The 17,201-nt window shown below is 46.0% G+C and overlaps 1 protein-coding gene across 1 annotated transcript in view; it reads right to left on the reverse strand.

Moving 5' to 3' along the window:
• OTOG (otogelin) overlaps positions 1-17,201 on the reverse strand; it is a 198,821-nt gene that overhangs the window by 162,730 nt on the left and 18,890 nt on the right. The window contains exons 4-7 of the mRNA XM_019551013.1: positions 3,418-3,510; positions 3,011-3,165; positions 924-1,042; positions 3-208 (exon numbers count right to left, since the gene is read on the reverse strand). Coding sequence (XP_019406558.1) covers positions 3-208; positions 924-1,042; positions 3,011-3,165; positions 3,418-3,510 — 573 coding nt within the window. The remainder of the gene's footprint in view (positions 1-2; positions 209-923; positions 1,043-3,010; positions 3,166-3,417; positions 3,511-17,201) is intronic.

Raw genomic sequence — 17,201 nt, forward strand, 5'->3', positions numbered from 1 at the left:
ACCATAACTAGTCACAAGATCATCCTGCAAGACAGCATTATTGTTTCCACACAGTCCATGTGTTTTACCCAAATAGTCTGGAGTCATTTTAATATAGACAGCAGATATACCATCCCAAGCCAGAGTAAATGCATACTGATGTCTAACTAGGATATACCCAGCTAGTTTTTGGATGTGCACATTTCCTATAACTTGGGGTAATTGTACTCTGCAAAACAAGCAGAATTAAAGACAAACAAGCAAAGACACTTCATACAGAAATTACAATTTAGTAATGTAATGATTTTACTACTTTTAGGAATCCTGTGCTCCAAGTTACACTGACATTAGCTTCAATTGAGTTACTTCATATATTACCAGGTTTGTAGGTAACAGCAGAATTTAACTCCTTGTATTCAAAACATGAATGCAGAAAGTTTTAGTTTTTAATGCCACAATGCAATTAAAATGTCATCCTCTTAAAGAACTACTCCATAAACTGACCAGCTACCTTTCTACAGTTCTGAGATGAAACATCCTGTCAGATGACCCCGTGAAGACAACCTGCTTCCTACAAATGCCTAGAAGAGTGCACTTGGAGGGAATATTATAGGGAGCAGCAGCTACAATGTCATTATCAGTCTGGTAGCCTGAAAACTGAGAATGATAAGGAATTCTATTGTCAATGCAAGGACTTTAAATGGCTAAGGCAGTGTTTTCCAAAATTTGGTATCTTGATGCACACTTTCTTTTCTGAAATAAAACTGGCAGCACACTTAAGTGCTGGAATATTTCTAACTGTAGGAATATTTCTAAAAATACACTGCATATTTTACTTTTAGATGCTAATAAGTGATACTGCTTACGTTTGTCAAAAATGATACAATGAAAATGAATTAAATGAATGTAAATTCATTTTACACAGTGAATGTAAATGTAATTACCCAAGTCCTCTGGAGGTGACCTCACTGCTCAACTTTATTTCTTCATCTCCAGAAAAGAATAAGCTAACAGACCTTTTGCAAGAATATGGAGAACTTTGACATTCAGGGTCATTATGAACCTGCCAAATTATTGGGGGGAAAATAAGCTTTTAGTAACAGTCTCAGTATTTTCCATTGGTGCCCAAATAATATCCCACAACCACAATCAAGAGATGAGAGAAGCAAGAAAATAGTGTAGTCTTCATGGGCATTTATACACATATGGTTTTCATCTCACAATGCGTCTACATGCAAGCTGATGCAAACTGCGCTACACCGCGTGCAGTTGTATAAGTAGCAAAATGCACTTCAGCATGCAGAAAATCACGGTGGTGCACATTTGAATTACAGCACCTCCAATGTGTTTTAGTTCAAAAGCACACCACCACAATTTTCTCAGTGCTGGTCTACATTTCACCATTTACACAACAGCATGCACCACAGCACCAGGTGCTTTTCAAAGCACCCACTGCTGTGTTGTGTGCATGTGTACAAATGCCCCTAGTCTCGGGTTTCTGCAAGCCTGCTAAGAGAAATGCTACCTTGCATAAAGGGGAACTCCTATGTGGAAGCAATCTAGAATTAAATCGTCCTATGTAGACCATTCATTTGTACCAGATAGTAATCAATATACTTTTGATAGCACCAATATAGTGTTCAATACACAGAACAATTTTGTTAGGCACAGTGAACCAGAGGATGTTCAGGTTTCAGTTGATTGCTTATCTGAAATATCCAAATCTTCCTCATTCCCCTTCCTCTGACAAGTTTTGTCTTCCCACTAATTGACTAAAATATTTTTTAGGGAAGGGACTTCCTCCACCTGAGGAAAGGCACTTGGGAGAGCTGGTGGAAAAGCTTTGAAGTACCAACTGTACAATTGGTTCAATAAAAGATATAACAAAATAATCTTGCTTCTTGTATATGTCCTGAACCATCCTGACTATCATATTCCAACCCTAAACTAAATATATATTAAATCTCAAATAAATTAAAAGATTGTATTTCAAATAATTAGGGACCTACTTAATTCATAATTTTGTGCATTTCGCAGAAGCAGTGAAATAAGACAATGCCTGCAAAATCCACAAAAATCAAAAAACAAAACAAAAACAACTTACTATAAATAAAATGCTGGAGCCCCATAGTTTCATAATAAAGCCATGTATTTTTGAAAAAGTAATCCATGTTGGAACCAGTAGTCGTCACAGCCACTGCAGCCCGGCCTCGCAGTCTGCTGGGGGAGAAGCGGGCAGGGAGAAGGGGGAGCTGTCAGTACAAGAAGGCACAGCCAAGATGACAGTTGCCCCCTCTGTCCCTCACCACTCATCAGCTGAGAAGGTTACCTGTTATAAAGCTCCACCCCTCTCTGCCAATCAGTGGCAAGGGGCAAGGCCACGAGACAGACAACCCTCTTAGCCAAATCAGCAGTGCGGGGCAGGGTGGCATGACAGCCAGTCTTTAGGCCATTCAGCAGTGAGGGGTAGGGCCACTGGGCCCCCTTGTCCAGTCAGAGGCATAGGGGGGCTCCGCCACAATAAGACTGCAAAAATGGTGGCCTATGCTGAGATTGGCCTGTGAAATCACCCGTTTCCTACCTTGATTTCAGTAGGTCCCTAGAAATAATACATTCAGTGGAACCATTTTTAATAAATAGCAAATGATGGCTCAGCTTCTTGAGAGAGTTTCAATAATAGCTTGGGGTTGTGAAAAATGTGTTTTTATCCAACATGAATTATTTTTTCAAAAATACATGGCTTTATTATGAAACTAGGGTGCTTGGAAACTCCAATGAGAGGCAGGAACCCTGAATATACATAGAATGTAAAATGTTCACACATCTGGTATCACTTGATCTGATTTCAAGAGCAACCTTCCACTGCATTTAGGAACTGTAGGTGCTAAACAAATCACAAACCTGGCCCATGCCTTTTAATGCAATTTGCTACCCAAGCAGTTTTCCATATATCATTTCACCATTGTAAACTCATCAGTTATGAGTATGTCCAATCACTGCATGAAGTGAACTTAAAAATGCAGTCACCAACCTGTATTGAAAAACTCTGTTCATCTAATTCATTCTGTCTCACAAGTACATATGTGGACTTTCCAGAGAAATAATAGTAGAGTCCATCAAAGGTTTCAAAATGGTATTGACCCCATGTTCGACATATGTGATCTCTTTCAGCACCTGTGTTATACACTAAACAGACCAAAAAAAGATAATATGAAAACAACTAATGTTTTTGGACTGAAAAACTAAATGCCAAGGCACATGATGCATTTGTCTTTAGGATTACAGTCCTGCAGAATTGAGGAAGTAGGACACTTCCAACATATCTCAAACTGACTCATGGGAAGAAGAATAGCAAGATATAACATAGACATGTAACTCTCGGTATCTTACAGACCACATCTGGACAATGGTGCCTTGTACCAGGTTTTTTCTACATACCTGCTTGGCATCTTGATCCAGTTGCATTAAATCGACTACAGTCACAGAGCTCTCTATGTACACACTCACCTCCATTGAAACATGTAAATGAATCTAAAGTGAAAAAACAAGACATATTAAAAAATTAATTCTGAGTTCTGAAGATGGTATGAGCTCACATCTTTCAACCTAAAAAATATCTTGCTCTTACAGGAATAACTTAATTGCCAGAATACAGCCCTCGGTGAAGAACAGTAGCCAAATGAACAACAAACTACATTACAATAAGGGGAGATGAAATTCGCTAAGGAAAATCTCCATTCTGATAAAAGAGTACATGGCCCTCTCTACATATGCAAGTAAAAGTGAGACTGGATTTAATACGTGATCCACACAATGCATGATTTCACACACCTCCAAGCCTTGGGTGCTAGCAAATTATCAAACTCCTTACACTGAGCATGCTCAGACTTACCATGTAGGCCCATTACATCACAGCAGGTGAAGACTTCACTCCTTTCTCAAAAGTTCTTAGTCTGGGGCAACTACAAATGCTCAAAACTAGAACTGTGGACTCGAAATGCACCAAAACTTTCACTCCTAACATGGGAATCAGTGGCAATCCCCAGGGCTTGGGATTTTCATGCTGGGCAAGGTGCACCCTGCAGCTGGAAGCCCTATCAGCTGATAATACAATGTGTTGTAAACAGAAATATCTTGCATTCAAGCACTATGAATCTACAAACCAAAAAAAAAACAGAAAACAGGGAAAAAAAGAAGCAATCAATTTGTAAGGATGGTTTTATTTACTAAGAATAGATCACTACCAAAATATTTGGGGGCAATTTTACATGTATTATACATTATGCACAGGCAAAAATACCAAATTAATTTGTAAAAAAAGTATCAAATTAATTTGTATGAGTGGTTGCTTGAAAATGAGGAGGTCCAGATTTCACTGTAAATATGCACCATATTCTTCTACACCATAGGTGGGCATGGACGCGGCCTGCCAAACTATTCTATCTAGCCCACGGGGCCCCTAAAAAATTTAGAAAATGAATATTTATCTGCCCCTGGCTGCCATCATGTGGCCCTTGATGGCTTGCCAAAACTCAGTAAGCAGCCTTCCACCCAAAATAACTGCCTGCCCCTGCTCTATAGAGACTGTTCATGCATGAAATGTTAAATCACAAACAACAATGTACATGCTAGAATCATGCTTTTTCTGGACAATTTTCAGGATTTTGAAAAAATCTATTAATTAAAGTTGGAACTTTTATAACTTTTCCAGGTATTAATGAAAGGACCCAATCCTGAAAATCTGCATGTACTAGTAATACCACTGGTTTCAGTATGACTGGTCTTCCAAGTGAAACTATCCAGAATTAGAGTCCATGTTTCATGATGCCATAGATTATGGTTCAAGCATTAAGATTTATTTCAACTATTTGCATTCACTGCAGTTTACGGAAAAATACAAGAATATAAAGAACACCATAAGCAGATTCTAGATTATTTTACTAGAAAGCCTGAATATTTTTTTATGCAGTCTAATTTTACTAACACAGATCAAAGTGTTGTAACAAGTAAAGACATTCAAAGGATGCATTCTTACTGTCTTGTGGTGACCATCATTAGCTTGGGAGTAAGGTAGTGACTGCAGCAAAAGCAACATATAGATTTCATTTCAAAGGCTACTTTTTCTTTCTGATTTCCCATAAAGAAGTTAATATTATTGATGCTATTCATTCCCAGTCATATTCCAACAGTTGCTATAGCAGATGTCCAGTTTGTTATGATAGCCCGCAAGAGTTTTAATACATTATTATAGCAGCAGAAAGAGAGCCATATATTTCTTCCTCCTGACTTTAAATTCCACTAAAACATTCTGAAATAAACTTGCAAATTGAAGAGTATTCTCGGAGTGTGCTGCAGCCAAAAAAAACAATGTTAGCTTTTTTTATTCAATAGAAATCAAATATTTTCAATCTTAGCAAAAAGATGCTATAGTTTTCAGCTTCATTTTAAGCCTCCAGTTTGGCTTCAGTGAGATTTTCAAACGGGCTTCAAAACAGCAGACGGAAATTTTACATCCATTTGTACATGGATGCATCCATTTGTACATGCAAAGTGCCTTTAAACATAAAGGCAAGGAAACTAATATGGCCCCTGACAAACAAAACTGGACAGCTGATAACCAACATTCAGGACAAAACCAAACTCCTACACAAATACTGTGCATCGGCATTCCACCAATCCGAGGATGTTACCCTGCTTAACAGGATACAGGATGAACAAGGTGGGGGTGATCACCCTTCCATAGTTGGCAAAGATCTTGTGGGGGTACCCCTAGAGAGGGTATCTACAAGTCAACAAGACTGGATGAACTACACCCAAGAACGTTAAAAGAACTGGCCAAAATCACCACATGACCTATGGAAAAGTTATTTGAAGGCTCATGGCACTTGGGAGAGGTCCCAGAAGATTGGAGGAGGGCTACTGTGGTGCCCATCTTCAAGAAAGGGAGAAAAGAGGACCCAGGGAATTACAAGCCAATCAGCTTGATCTTGATCCCTGGTAAAATGCTGGAAAAAATTATCAAAGAATCCATTATTGTGATGAAAGGGGCCCTGAGAGACCCCACCAGCACCCCCATGGTGTGGCACCCTGCCCACAACAAGCAAAACAACTTACCAGCGGGGCAGGAATCGGTGGAGCTGCAGCGCCATGTGGTGCTGCTGCCACCGTTTAAAAGCTCCCTGTCAATCAACCTGGGTGGTGCCAGGCTTATGACGCCAGCCTCCCACACTGCTGCGAGGAATTTAAAAGTCACTCCTAGTGCCAGCAAGGAGGGAGAAACTGCCTCAGGGCCAGCAAGGTCAGATGCAGCTTTGGGGCACCAAGGCAGCACAGTGCCAGAACCGCAAGGGCTCAATTAGCACAAAGTCAAGAGGACTCGGTTGTGTGGAGGCTGGAAAGCTAAGCCTCAATATTTTGCTAGACAGAACTCCCATAGGGAGTAGAGAGAGTTTCTCAAAGCCTGCAGGGGCATTTTGCCCAGGAAAGGGAACCACTCCAATGTGGAAGCTTTTCTTTGTTTGTTTTTCATTTTACTTTGCCACATTACTTGAAGGGCGTTAGGGTCAGGACCCACCTAAAGCCCTTATCTAGGGCTCAACTTAGGTATTAACCCTCTATATGCAAGAACTAAGGAGGCAGTCCTAAGGAAGCCAAGACAAGCTGACAGGATTGACACATACCATACCTGAATCAGGATAGAGGCCTGCATCATATTTGACTGTCTCGACACCAACAGTTGGTGTGTGGCTGGGGTGTAGGGGAGGTGGAGCCCCAGAGCCAACCACTTCCAGAACCATGAGTACCTCAACTGGGGCTTCTTTATTCATAACACTGAACCCCTCCTGTTAATTTCATTACCATCAAAACTGTGGCAGGCGAGTCAAGGGGAGATCCAACTACACAGGCACTCGAGAAAAACAACATGACCTATAAGCAAAAGTGTTACAATTATTGATAGGCTAACAGAAGGCAGTATTCTAAAGGATAACCAACATGGCTTCATTGCAGGCAGGTCATGCCTAACTAACCTCATTTCCTTCCACGATCAAGTAACTCACCACTTGGATAGGGGAAGTGAAGTTGATGTCATATACTTGGACTTCAGAAAGGCCTTCGACCTGGTTTCCCATGATGTCATCATGGTAAAATTGGGAAAATGCAGCCTCCGCTACTTTACGGTCTGGTGGCTAGGTAACTGGCTCCGAGGTAGGACCCAGAGTATATTAATAGACAGAACTGAGTCAACATGTTGGAAGGTAACCAGTGGTGTCCCTCAGGGTTCAGTACTCAGATGAGTGCTTTTCAACATGTTATCAATGATTTAGATTCAGATATTAAAAGCAAACTGGCAAAGTTCATGGACAACACCAAATTATAGGAAAGCATGGTCACACTCGAGGACAGGCTGGTAATATAGGCTGACCTGGACAGGCTTGTGAGGTGAGCGGATCTTAACCTAATAACATTTACTACAGAGAAATGTAACATGCTCCATCTGGGGAAAAATAATCCGCAGCACACTGACAGGTTACACAGTGCTATGTTTGCCCGCACCTCAACTGAAAGAGACCCAAGTGTCATGATAGACCATGGAATGAACATGAGCAACCAACGCAATGCCGTAGCTGGCAGAGCAAATCAAACACTGGCATACATCTACCAATGCATCTTGAGCAAGACTAAGGATGTCATCTTCCCGCTCTACCTCCAGTTCTGGGTGCCGCACTTCGGGAAGGATGTGGAGAAACTCAATGGAATCCAGAGGCTGGGCCATGCACATGATTAAAGGCCTAGAGACCAGGTAACATGAGAGGCTAAAAGATTTGGGACTGTTCAGCCTGGAGAAAAGACAACTCAGAGGGGATTTGGTGGCAGCCTATAAATACATTAGGGGTGTACATCAGGGCCTGAGGGAGCATCTGTTCACCAAGACAACCCAGGGGAAGATGAGAAACAATGGGCACAAACTGACTGAAGAGCGCTTCAGATTGGACACAAGGAAAAACTTATTTACAGGTCTAATGCTGAGGGTCTGGAACAGACTCCCCCCAGAGGTGGTAGTGACCCACCCTAGCAATCTTCAAAAAGAGTCTTGATGCTCACCTTGCTGGGGTCATCTGACCCCAGCAGTCTTTCCTGCCCATGTGCAGGTAGGGCTAGACCTGATGATCTTGTAAGGTCCCTTCCAGCCCCTAACATCTATGAATCTATATACTCTACAATGTAGATTGCATATGTAGAACTTTCAAGTAACAAGCCCTTATGGGTTAAAGGTATGGGAATACTTTCTTTAAATATTACTATTCATTCCTTCAAGGTGTGGGGTTTTGTGATGGGTGTACGATTTACATCATAAAACGGTCGCATCAAATTTTCTAATACCCTCACATTTTATCTAAAGGGAAAAAGACCTGTTTTTTTTTTAGAACAGGAAGATTGAACATTCACATAGGGGACATTTTAGCATATTGGCCTACCCATATTATAAAGCATATGTTTTCTCAAATAAGAAAAGAAAATGACAACGTCCAAGGGATTAATAGTGGATCTTATAAAAAAAAGTGTGACTGAATAATTTTCTAACTTTCTGTAGGAAAACGCTGTTTGGTTTAAACTGAAATGTTCTCAGTGTTGACGACATTTTCAATAGCAAAATTTGAGAATATTTTATTTTGCCACAAAAGACTATTTTGCCTGTTATACTATTTTATATTTAATTGCTACTTGTAAATCATATAATCTAGTATGAATTAATATAAATAACACCTATAAATAGGGTGACCATATCTCCTGGTTTGGTGAGAACAGTCCCAAATTTTGTTGGCCATCAGTTGGTAAGAACTGAAGCAAAAGCTGTGGTGCACCAAGGCTTGGGAAACACCTTCCCCCCAGCCCAACGCAGCTTCTCCTGAGCAGCAGCTGGAGGCAGGGGAGAAGCTGGGGTGAGCACTGCTCCTCCTGCCTGGAGCAAGGATCAGGGTGGAAGGGGTGAGGCCAGGGCTTGATCACCCGTGTAGAGCAAGCCAGAATGGCCACCCACCACAAGCAGCTTCGTGCCCTGCCAAGGCCTGGACTGTGCATTGCAGATATGGGCAACTGCCAGTAACTTGGGGGTGGGGGAGGGAAGAGTGCTGTGTGGCTGTGCAGCACAGGCTGGTGCCACGCAAGGGCCACTCCTAGCCAGGTCCAGCCTGCATCAAGGATGTAGCTCAGCGACAAACCCACCTACACTGTCCCACCCTGCTACAAGGGCTCCTGGGAGCCACAGGCTCAGAAGTGTGTGTTCATATGCGCGCGAGTCCGTCTGTCCTTCCTGTCTTTCCCAGGTGTGAACAACTCTTACCAGCCCCTGCCAGGGCTCAGCCAGTGCACAGCAATGCCAGAACTGCCCTCAGAGCAACTAGCTGGGGCCCCCCAGCCCATAGCACCCTGGCCCCTCCCATCCCTATGTAGCACATCCCATGTCAGCCCTGGGCCTGTCAGTCCCCTCACTCTTAAGGCAGCTGCTGAAGCAAGTGGCCCCAACATACAACACCCTCCCTTCGCTTCCCAGGAAGCCCATATATACCCTGAGCCACAGTTCTGCACAGGGCTGGGCTGAATCCTGGACAGGTCCCTTAAAGCAATCAAATCACAGTGGAATGTATAACTCTTTTTCCCCTACCACCCCTTGATCCCCAGACTGGCCTTCAAGCTGCAGCTGTATCAGTGGCACCTGCTTCTGTGAGTGAGGCTGCAAGCACAGCCTGGGACTGGTGTCTGCCATGGGGCTACACCAGGCTCAGGCCCTCTGGCAGGCTCCCACCTGACTGCCCGCTGTATGCCCCTCAGCCTTGCTCTGCTGCTCTCTGCCCATTTGAGTGCCCCTAGGATGCTGACCGCTCTGGGATGGGTATCCTGCTGTCTGTCCCATACCACCTGCAGGGGAGAAGCTGAACCCCAGGTAGCTGCATCACACGCTGCTTTCTGGGTGCAACCTGGGCATATACACACACTCCCTGCAATGCATGGCTTGCAGAGGGCTCCCAGATCTCTGTCTCTCCTCCTCTCCTTGGGGGGGGGGAGGGTTGTACATGCATGCATTTAAACAAAAATAGTTTTATTTTTTAAATAAAATATTTTGAATTATTTCATTTTAGAAAATTGCAAGATTTTGACATGTAATCCCTAATCCCAAATGTGGACCAAACCATATTTTAAATTCTTAAAAATTATCCTGGGGCAGGAGTTCAGTTTCCCACCCAGCCCTAAAGACAAGTGAAGGGGACTGACATGGCATTTTTGCATATGCACACAGCACTGTCAATGGTAAGTTTATCAGAGAAACATACTTAAAATGGATCTGTGTGTTTGTTTCTCATTTCTGAATAGCTGTATTTACTCTCTGACAGATTTAATTTCCTGGTCTCGCTCTTCTTTGGAACACACCTGCCCTTGTCACCAACCCCCACACAATATACCAGAGTTCAGCCAGACTGGCCTTCTCTGTTAAAAGGACACAGACACTGGGATGCAGTGGGTGAGACCTGGGTGGTAATGGGAAGGCTGTGTAGGAAGAAGCAAATCCCTAGACTATACATAATATTTTGCTCCAGCGTAGGTCATTTGGTCTTCCATTCTACCAAGGAACGTATGTAATAGCCATTCAGAAAAAGTCAACAGCCTGCCTTCATTTATAACCTCCCTTAAGGCTGTATGCAAATGGATGTCAGAATTCTCTTACATCTGCCAGTAACTCACTATGTGAGCATGGGCAAGTAACTTCATAATATGTCTCAGCTTCCCTATTTGTAAAGTGAAGTTGATACCTAGTTCACCAGAAACTTGTGAGGGCTAATTAATTCATGCTTATAAAATATTTTGAGATCCCATATAAAAGGAAGTCTCATTAGTTTTATTTGAAGCAATATTATCATTACATATGCACATAAACCCAATCTAAGATCATGAGTCCACTGAGCTACACGTTTTAGTAGGAAATAGTCCAGGGCGGGCAACTATTTCAGCTAGAGGGCCGTGTAATGAGTTTTGGTGTATGTAGCAGTGTACAGAACTCCTCCCAGAGGCATGCAGGTGTGTAGGGAGGTGGAAGGGGGGGGGGTGTAGTGTTTGTGGGGTGTATGATTGTGCATGGCAGGGAGGGTATGGTTGGGGGATTTGTGAGGGATGATTTGAGAGTATGGTGGGATGTGCATGGGAGCCCCCTGCATGCACCCCCCTGAGCTAGTCAGCGCCCACCCCCACCCTGCAACAGCCCAGAGCCCACACACCCTGCAGTGCCTCCAGACCACCACCAGCACATGGCTCCAGCATGTCATGGACTTTCTCTGCACTATCCAGCCATAGTGCGTCCTGTTGCCCCCTGGGAATGCAGCTGGGCTGGGGCGGCTCTCTGGCTGGACTGCCTTCCTAGGTAGTCCAGGAAGTGACAGCTCCTTCCAGCTGCCACCACCACTGCCCCAGGCCTGCAGTAACAGCGGGGACCAGTGCGTGCAGCCCCTACCCGGCATACCACACATTTACTCTGGACTTGCATGTCCAGGCTGAGAAGCAGGAGCGGCAGCACTAGGCAAAACTGTTGTTCAGCATGTGGGGAAAAGCAGCCACTCTCCCTCACTACCGCTGAGCAGTTCTTGCTGCAGCTTCCCAGAGCCCACGCTGCACCAGACTGCCCTGCATCTCTGTCACGGCTGCCTCTGGGGTACCCTGCGGCTGCTTTGCACTGCCACTACTGCCCTGCAAGGCAGTCCAAAGGCGGTGGTAACATGTATGGGGCAGCCCAATGCAGCGTGGGCTCCAGGAGGCTGCAGCAAGAAGCGTCTGGTGTCAGCAAGGGTGAGGGGCCCCTTTTCCCCCCCAACGCCAAGCAACAGTTTCTGCCCAGCGCTGCTGCTCAGCCTGGATGGACAAGTCTGGAGCAGGCATGAAGTGCACTGGACTGAGGCCACATGCACTGGTCCGCACCAGTACCATGGGGCTGGGTCAGCAGCGGCAACAGCAGCCGGAAGGAGCCATCACTGCCCAAGGTGCCTAGAAAGGCAGTGCAGCCATGAAACTGCCCCAGCCCTGCTGTGTGCCCAGCAGGCAGCAGGATGGGCCATGGTCAGGCAGCGCCTGGGCCAGGCAGAACCACAGAACACACCATGGACCAGACAAAGCCCCTCTGCAGGCTGGATCCAGCCCACAGGCCATATTTTGCCCACCCCCAAAACAGTCCCTATCAGGCAAATGTTATAATTTAAATAAAAGACAGAGAAGCCAGAAAATGGGTAGCAAGAAAAAAAAAAGCAGTATCTTCACTTATTATAGGGAACTAAGGGTGTTGTTTCACATTACCTTTAGACCATACTAAATTCTATGGAATGTTATGTGACATAAAATTTAGCATATGCTCTGAGCAGATAGATGGTATGGTGTACTATCATCTCTAACCTTCACAACTCTGACTTGCTGCTGGAAAGCAGGGTGTAGCTAGGAGCCAAGTTGCCTGGGTTCTTTCCCCGTTCTGGGCGGGCAGGGATGGAAGAGGGCTGTGCTTCAAGAAGCGCTTGAGCTGAACCCAGACAGAAGCAACAGCAGTCTTCTGGAGACAGAATTCTGTGTCTTGCACCTAGCTCCTGCACCCAGGCAAGTCATACCCTGCCAACCCCACTCCCCTCCAGCTGGATGGTAGTACAGGGTTGTTCTCCTCCCTTCCCAAACCCTCTGGCGCAGCAAGTGGTGTGGGGCTGTCCTCCAACCCGATCCCAGCCCTCTTCATGTATCTGCTCCAGCACACAGAGGGGCTGGGGCAGCTCCATGGATGGACTGGCTTTCTAGGCAGCTTGGGCAGCAATGGCTCCTTCCAGCTGCCACCGCAACCCCAGCCCCATGCTACTGGTGGGGACCAGCACACGTAGCCCTGACTCGGCGCACTCTGTGCCTGCTCCAGACTCGCCTGTCCAGGCTGAACAGCAGCAGCACCAGGCAGAAGCTATTGCTCACCATGGAGGGAAAAGGGGCTCCTGCCCCTTGCCGATGCTGTACCTTTCCCCCAGAGCCAGGCAAGAGTCATGGGAAAAGTTAAACTAACCATGACTGCTCACAGTTACTTGAAATTTTCCCATGCCACCTACCCATATTTTCCAACAACTTGACAGGTCTTGTGGCTTCCCTCTGCACCCCCAACCCCATTCCATCCTGGGGTGGAGGAAGGGAGGCAGGAGAGTGGGCTGTGTGGCTGCAGAGAAACTGAAAGCATGGCGCTGTGGGGAGCAGGGTTGCTTCTGCAGTGCAAACTTCCTTCTTGGAGGCTCCACATTTCAGCTTCAAGGCTTTCTGCAGCACAGCCCTCTCTGTAGAGGAGCCGCAGCTCCGCAGCAGTAGAGGAAACTGAAGCATGGAGCTGTCAGGAGGGGACTCAGATTGGCAGAATCATGAAGCATTCTTCCTATCTTTCAGCATCTCCATGCTCTGGCTTCCCCTACCAGTGCAGAGCTGCAGCTGCCGGGAGGGGGTTTAGCTTTGCAGAAGCAGAGAGCAGCCAGCTCCATGCTCCTGCTGCACTAAACCCCATCCTAGCAGCTGTGGTTCTGTAATGATAAGAGAAGCCAGAGCATGACTCTGCTGGCAGGGGAGCCAGGGTGGTAGGAGAACATTGCAACTGCCCTCCTGCCTCTCCCTTACAACATGGTGGAAGCCTGACAGCATACCACAACCCCTCTCCCAGCACCGGCAAGGACCTGCCTGCCTCCAGGTAGTACCATCCCCTGGGTAGTAGAGTTTGGAAGAGCATGTAGATCATTGGGGTGGGGGAAGAGGGGGACCGAAAGTGGTGCATCCTACCATGCTAGGGGACCCAAATTGTTCACGCTATATCCAAGGGAGCAGCCTAATCTTACTGGAACACAACCTGGGTATCATGACCCAAAGATATTCCTTGCCCAAAGTGGCATAACTTGGAGATGCTCAGAGGGTACTTAGCACCAATTTTTCCACTTTAATCCATGGACACTCACATTTCAAATAATTTAAGTATGGCCTAAGGATAAGATGTAATAACTTCCTAATAGGCAAGAGATCAAGTAACGTGCTCCCCATCGCATGGAATGCAGGGGCAGACTCAGGAGTTGAACCCCTATCTCCTTAATCATAAGATCATTTTTTCTCTTTTTGTCAAGTTTCTGCTCCCTTCCCCACAACGTTTTAGATGCCAAATAACTAAAACACAATTATGATATTTTGAAAATATAGCAGTTGAAATCTCTTCTAAGAGATTCATCTGAAGTTCCAGCTGCTACTGTTACACATAACTTTAAATATTTACAAGCATATTTCTCTTGTAGTTCAGTGACTCAGTATTATGAAATAATCATAAAGATATAAGCTAACCTGAAAAATAAAAATAAGAATCCCCAGCACCAGAATCCCAGAAAAAAATTAGCTTTCACTGCTAATACATTCTGCAAGAGGCCACATACATACAGAAATATAACAGCTTCACAGAAATGTATTGGACTTCTCCTGTGCTGCTATGGCAATGTGGGGCAACAATGCCTTGTGACTTTTTCTTCACTGATACCAAGGTTTATAAAATATTAGGGGTCCACAGAAAGATTTTTTGGGCTGATACCAATTATTAATGAACCATATTGACCAGCACGCTCTGGACAGGGGTGCGCAAGCAGGGGATTGCGGCTCTGCCCCAGCTCCTTGCAGCAGCGACAGCCTGGTCTGGAGCAGGGGCAGAGCTGTGATCCCCTGCTTGCATGCCCCTGCCTAGAGGCTGCAGGCAGAGACAATCCTAGCAAGGTGCAGGACCCAGGCCAAATCAGCCTGTGATGGACCCAGATGCGAAGAAGCTGGCCCGGGGGGGGGGGGGGGGGGGGGGGGGATGAGTGGAGAAGTGGCACAGAGTCACCAGCACTAGGCAGGCCCTGCAGGAGGGGCTGCAGCTGCTCCGCCCAGCTCCAGGGGGCCCAGGGCAGTTGTCCCGATTCACCCCCTCCAGGCTACAGATCTCAGCTCTGCCTCAGCTCTGGAGCAAGCTGCCCCCATTACAAGTTCCCAGCGGCTCTGGAGCAACCCCCTGCCCTGCTTCACATCCTGCCAGCGCAGCTACAGCTGATCTCCATGACAACCCCACTTTGTGCTTTCCCCTGCAGCTGTGGCTGGGGTCTCCATGGATACCAGCCCCAGCCATGCAAAGGGGCAGCTGGGAAATGGGATCCACTGCCAACCGGGTCCGGCCCAATGGCTGGACTTTGCCCATCCCTGATCTAAGTGAAGCTGTCCACATGTTGTAATATGGACAACTTCCATGCTTCTGGGCTTTACTGGTTGCACACGGGGCTAGAAGGAGAAGCCCCCTCCTCTCTGATACTACATGTGTAGGCTTAGCAGGATTCCATTTTTATTGGTAAATGTCAATTTCACCTCACAATCACAGACCAATGAAAAATATCCACTGTCAATAATGAAAAAGAGAGGGGAAGAATAGGAGGGAGTCACAGCCGGGAGCAGAGAGGGTGTCTTTAAGGAGAAAAACAGTGGGCAACCTAATGACTCGGCTATTAAGCAGTTAGCTGCTCATTCACAGATGCTAGGAAGTGGGCTAAAGCAAGATAACTGACTACTTAAACCCCTACCCCGGGGCAGGCAAAATATAGCCCTGCAGGCAGGATCCAGCCCACCAGCCCATTCTATCCAACCCATGGGGCACCTACAAAGTTTAGTAAATAATATTCATCTGCTCCGGGCTCCCTGTCAAACATGACAGGAGCCTGGGGCAGTAGATCCCAGGGGAAGCTGGCAAGAGTCAAGAGAAAAAAAAGTCAGCCCAGTCCAGTCCCACCCACAACCCCCTCCCACCGCACACGGAAGTGTCTGCCTGTGACAGCTTTCCCTGCACACAGCTGCTCTAGCACCACATGGCCCCGGCTGCATTGCTGGACTGTGGGAGCAGGAGCACGCCAGTACCCTGGGGCCAGGAGGGTGTGTATGTGTGTTCATAGGGTGAGTCCAAGCATACACATACGCACACCCCCCCCCCACGCTGCCATACATGCACACACCCATACCCCCTCACACAGCCCAGCCACCCTCCCCGCCACGCACATCCACCCCAAAACACCATATCCACCCACACCTTACATATGCACACACAGAGTACCCATTTTGGTGCGCATCACCCCCACAATGCACCACACAAAGCAGCTGGCTGCGGGCTTTCACCACACAAGTTGCGTAAGAGTGAGTTTACCTTGAATATAAGGAAATTTTGGTATAAAAAGGGTCATGGCATAAAAGTGAATTCAAACATACAGAACCCACATAAAGTGAGGGAAACCTGTATTAGAGCATTTTAAACACTTGTATAAGTAAACCTAATCCCTAGACTTTGCTGGAGTTGCAGCAGTTTAGATCTTTCCTGAACTCTTCCCTGTCACAAGTACAATACTGTAAAAACACTAAAATGACTTCAACTTCTAAGGCAGTCAGTTGTAGGTACTGAGCATCACCTAAGTGCTCAACATTCTGCAATATCAGGCCAAAGAGAAAAAAGCAAGTCATATGCATGCGTGCCTGTGTACACACAGAATAATTAGTAAGTTTGAAGAGTAGAATTAATTGGCATGACTGAGACAAGGTTACTCGAGTAATCGGGGGGGGCAGCATTCCAATACTAATACAGAAATGGATCATCTCAGATGAGCCCTGATGAAATCCTCACACCACCTTACTATATACACACATGCATCCCCCTCCTATCCCCAATAATCTGGAATTACAGCTCCACGTAGACTTAATCAAAAATAGATCATTATAAACATCCCCCCCACACACGCCATCCCACTTGTAAAGAAGTCCTCAAAATACTTTACTGTTCTGTAGGACTTCCACTACAAGAAACATACAATCCATTAAGCCTCACAATGTCCTTAGGAGGTGAAGAAACACAGAGATCAACAGGCGTGTAAGCTTGTCTACATCGCAAAATATTCCACAAATACTACTGCCACCAAAGACCTGGCAGGCCCCCTAGTGGAGACAGGACATACAGCATGCAAAAGGGGTCTTGACAGCAGGAACACCCTTCCCTCAAAGGCAGAAGCCAAGCTTGGAGAAACTAGAGGCGACACACAGGGGGAGCACAGGGGGCATTTGCCCCCCCGAGATGGGCCGCCGCTGAAGCCACCAGTGGCTGCAGGAGGTCCCCACTCACTGCCTGCTGCCCGCCACTT

The sequence above is a fragment of the Crocodylus porosus genome, unplaced genomic scaffold (assembly GCF_001723895.1).
Source record: "Crocodylus porosus isolate Cpor-Errol unplaced genomic scaffold, CroPor_comp1, whole genome shotgun sequence".
NCBI lineage: Eukaryota > Metazoa > Chordata > Crocodylia > Crocodylidae > Crocodylus > Crocodylus porosus.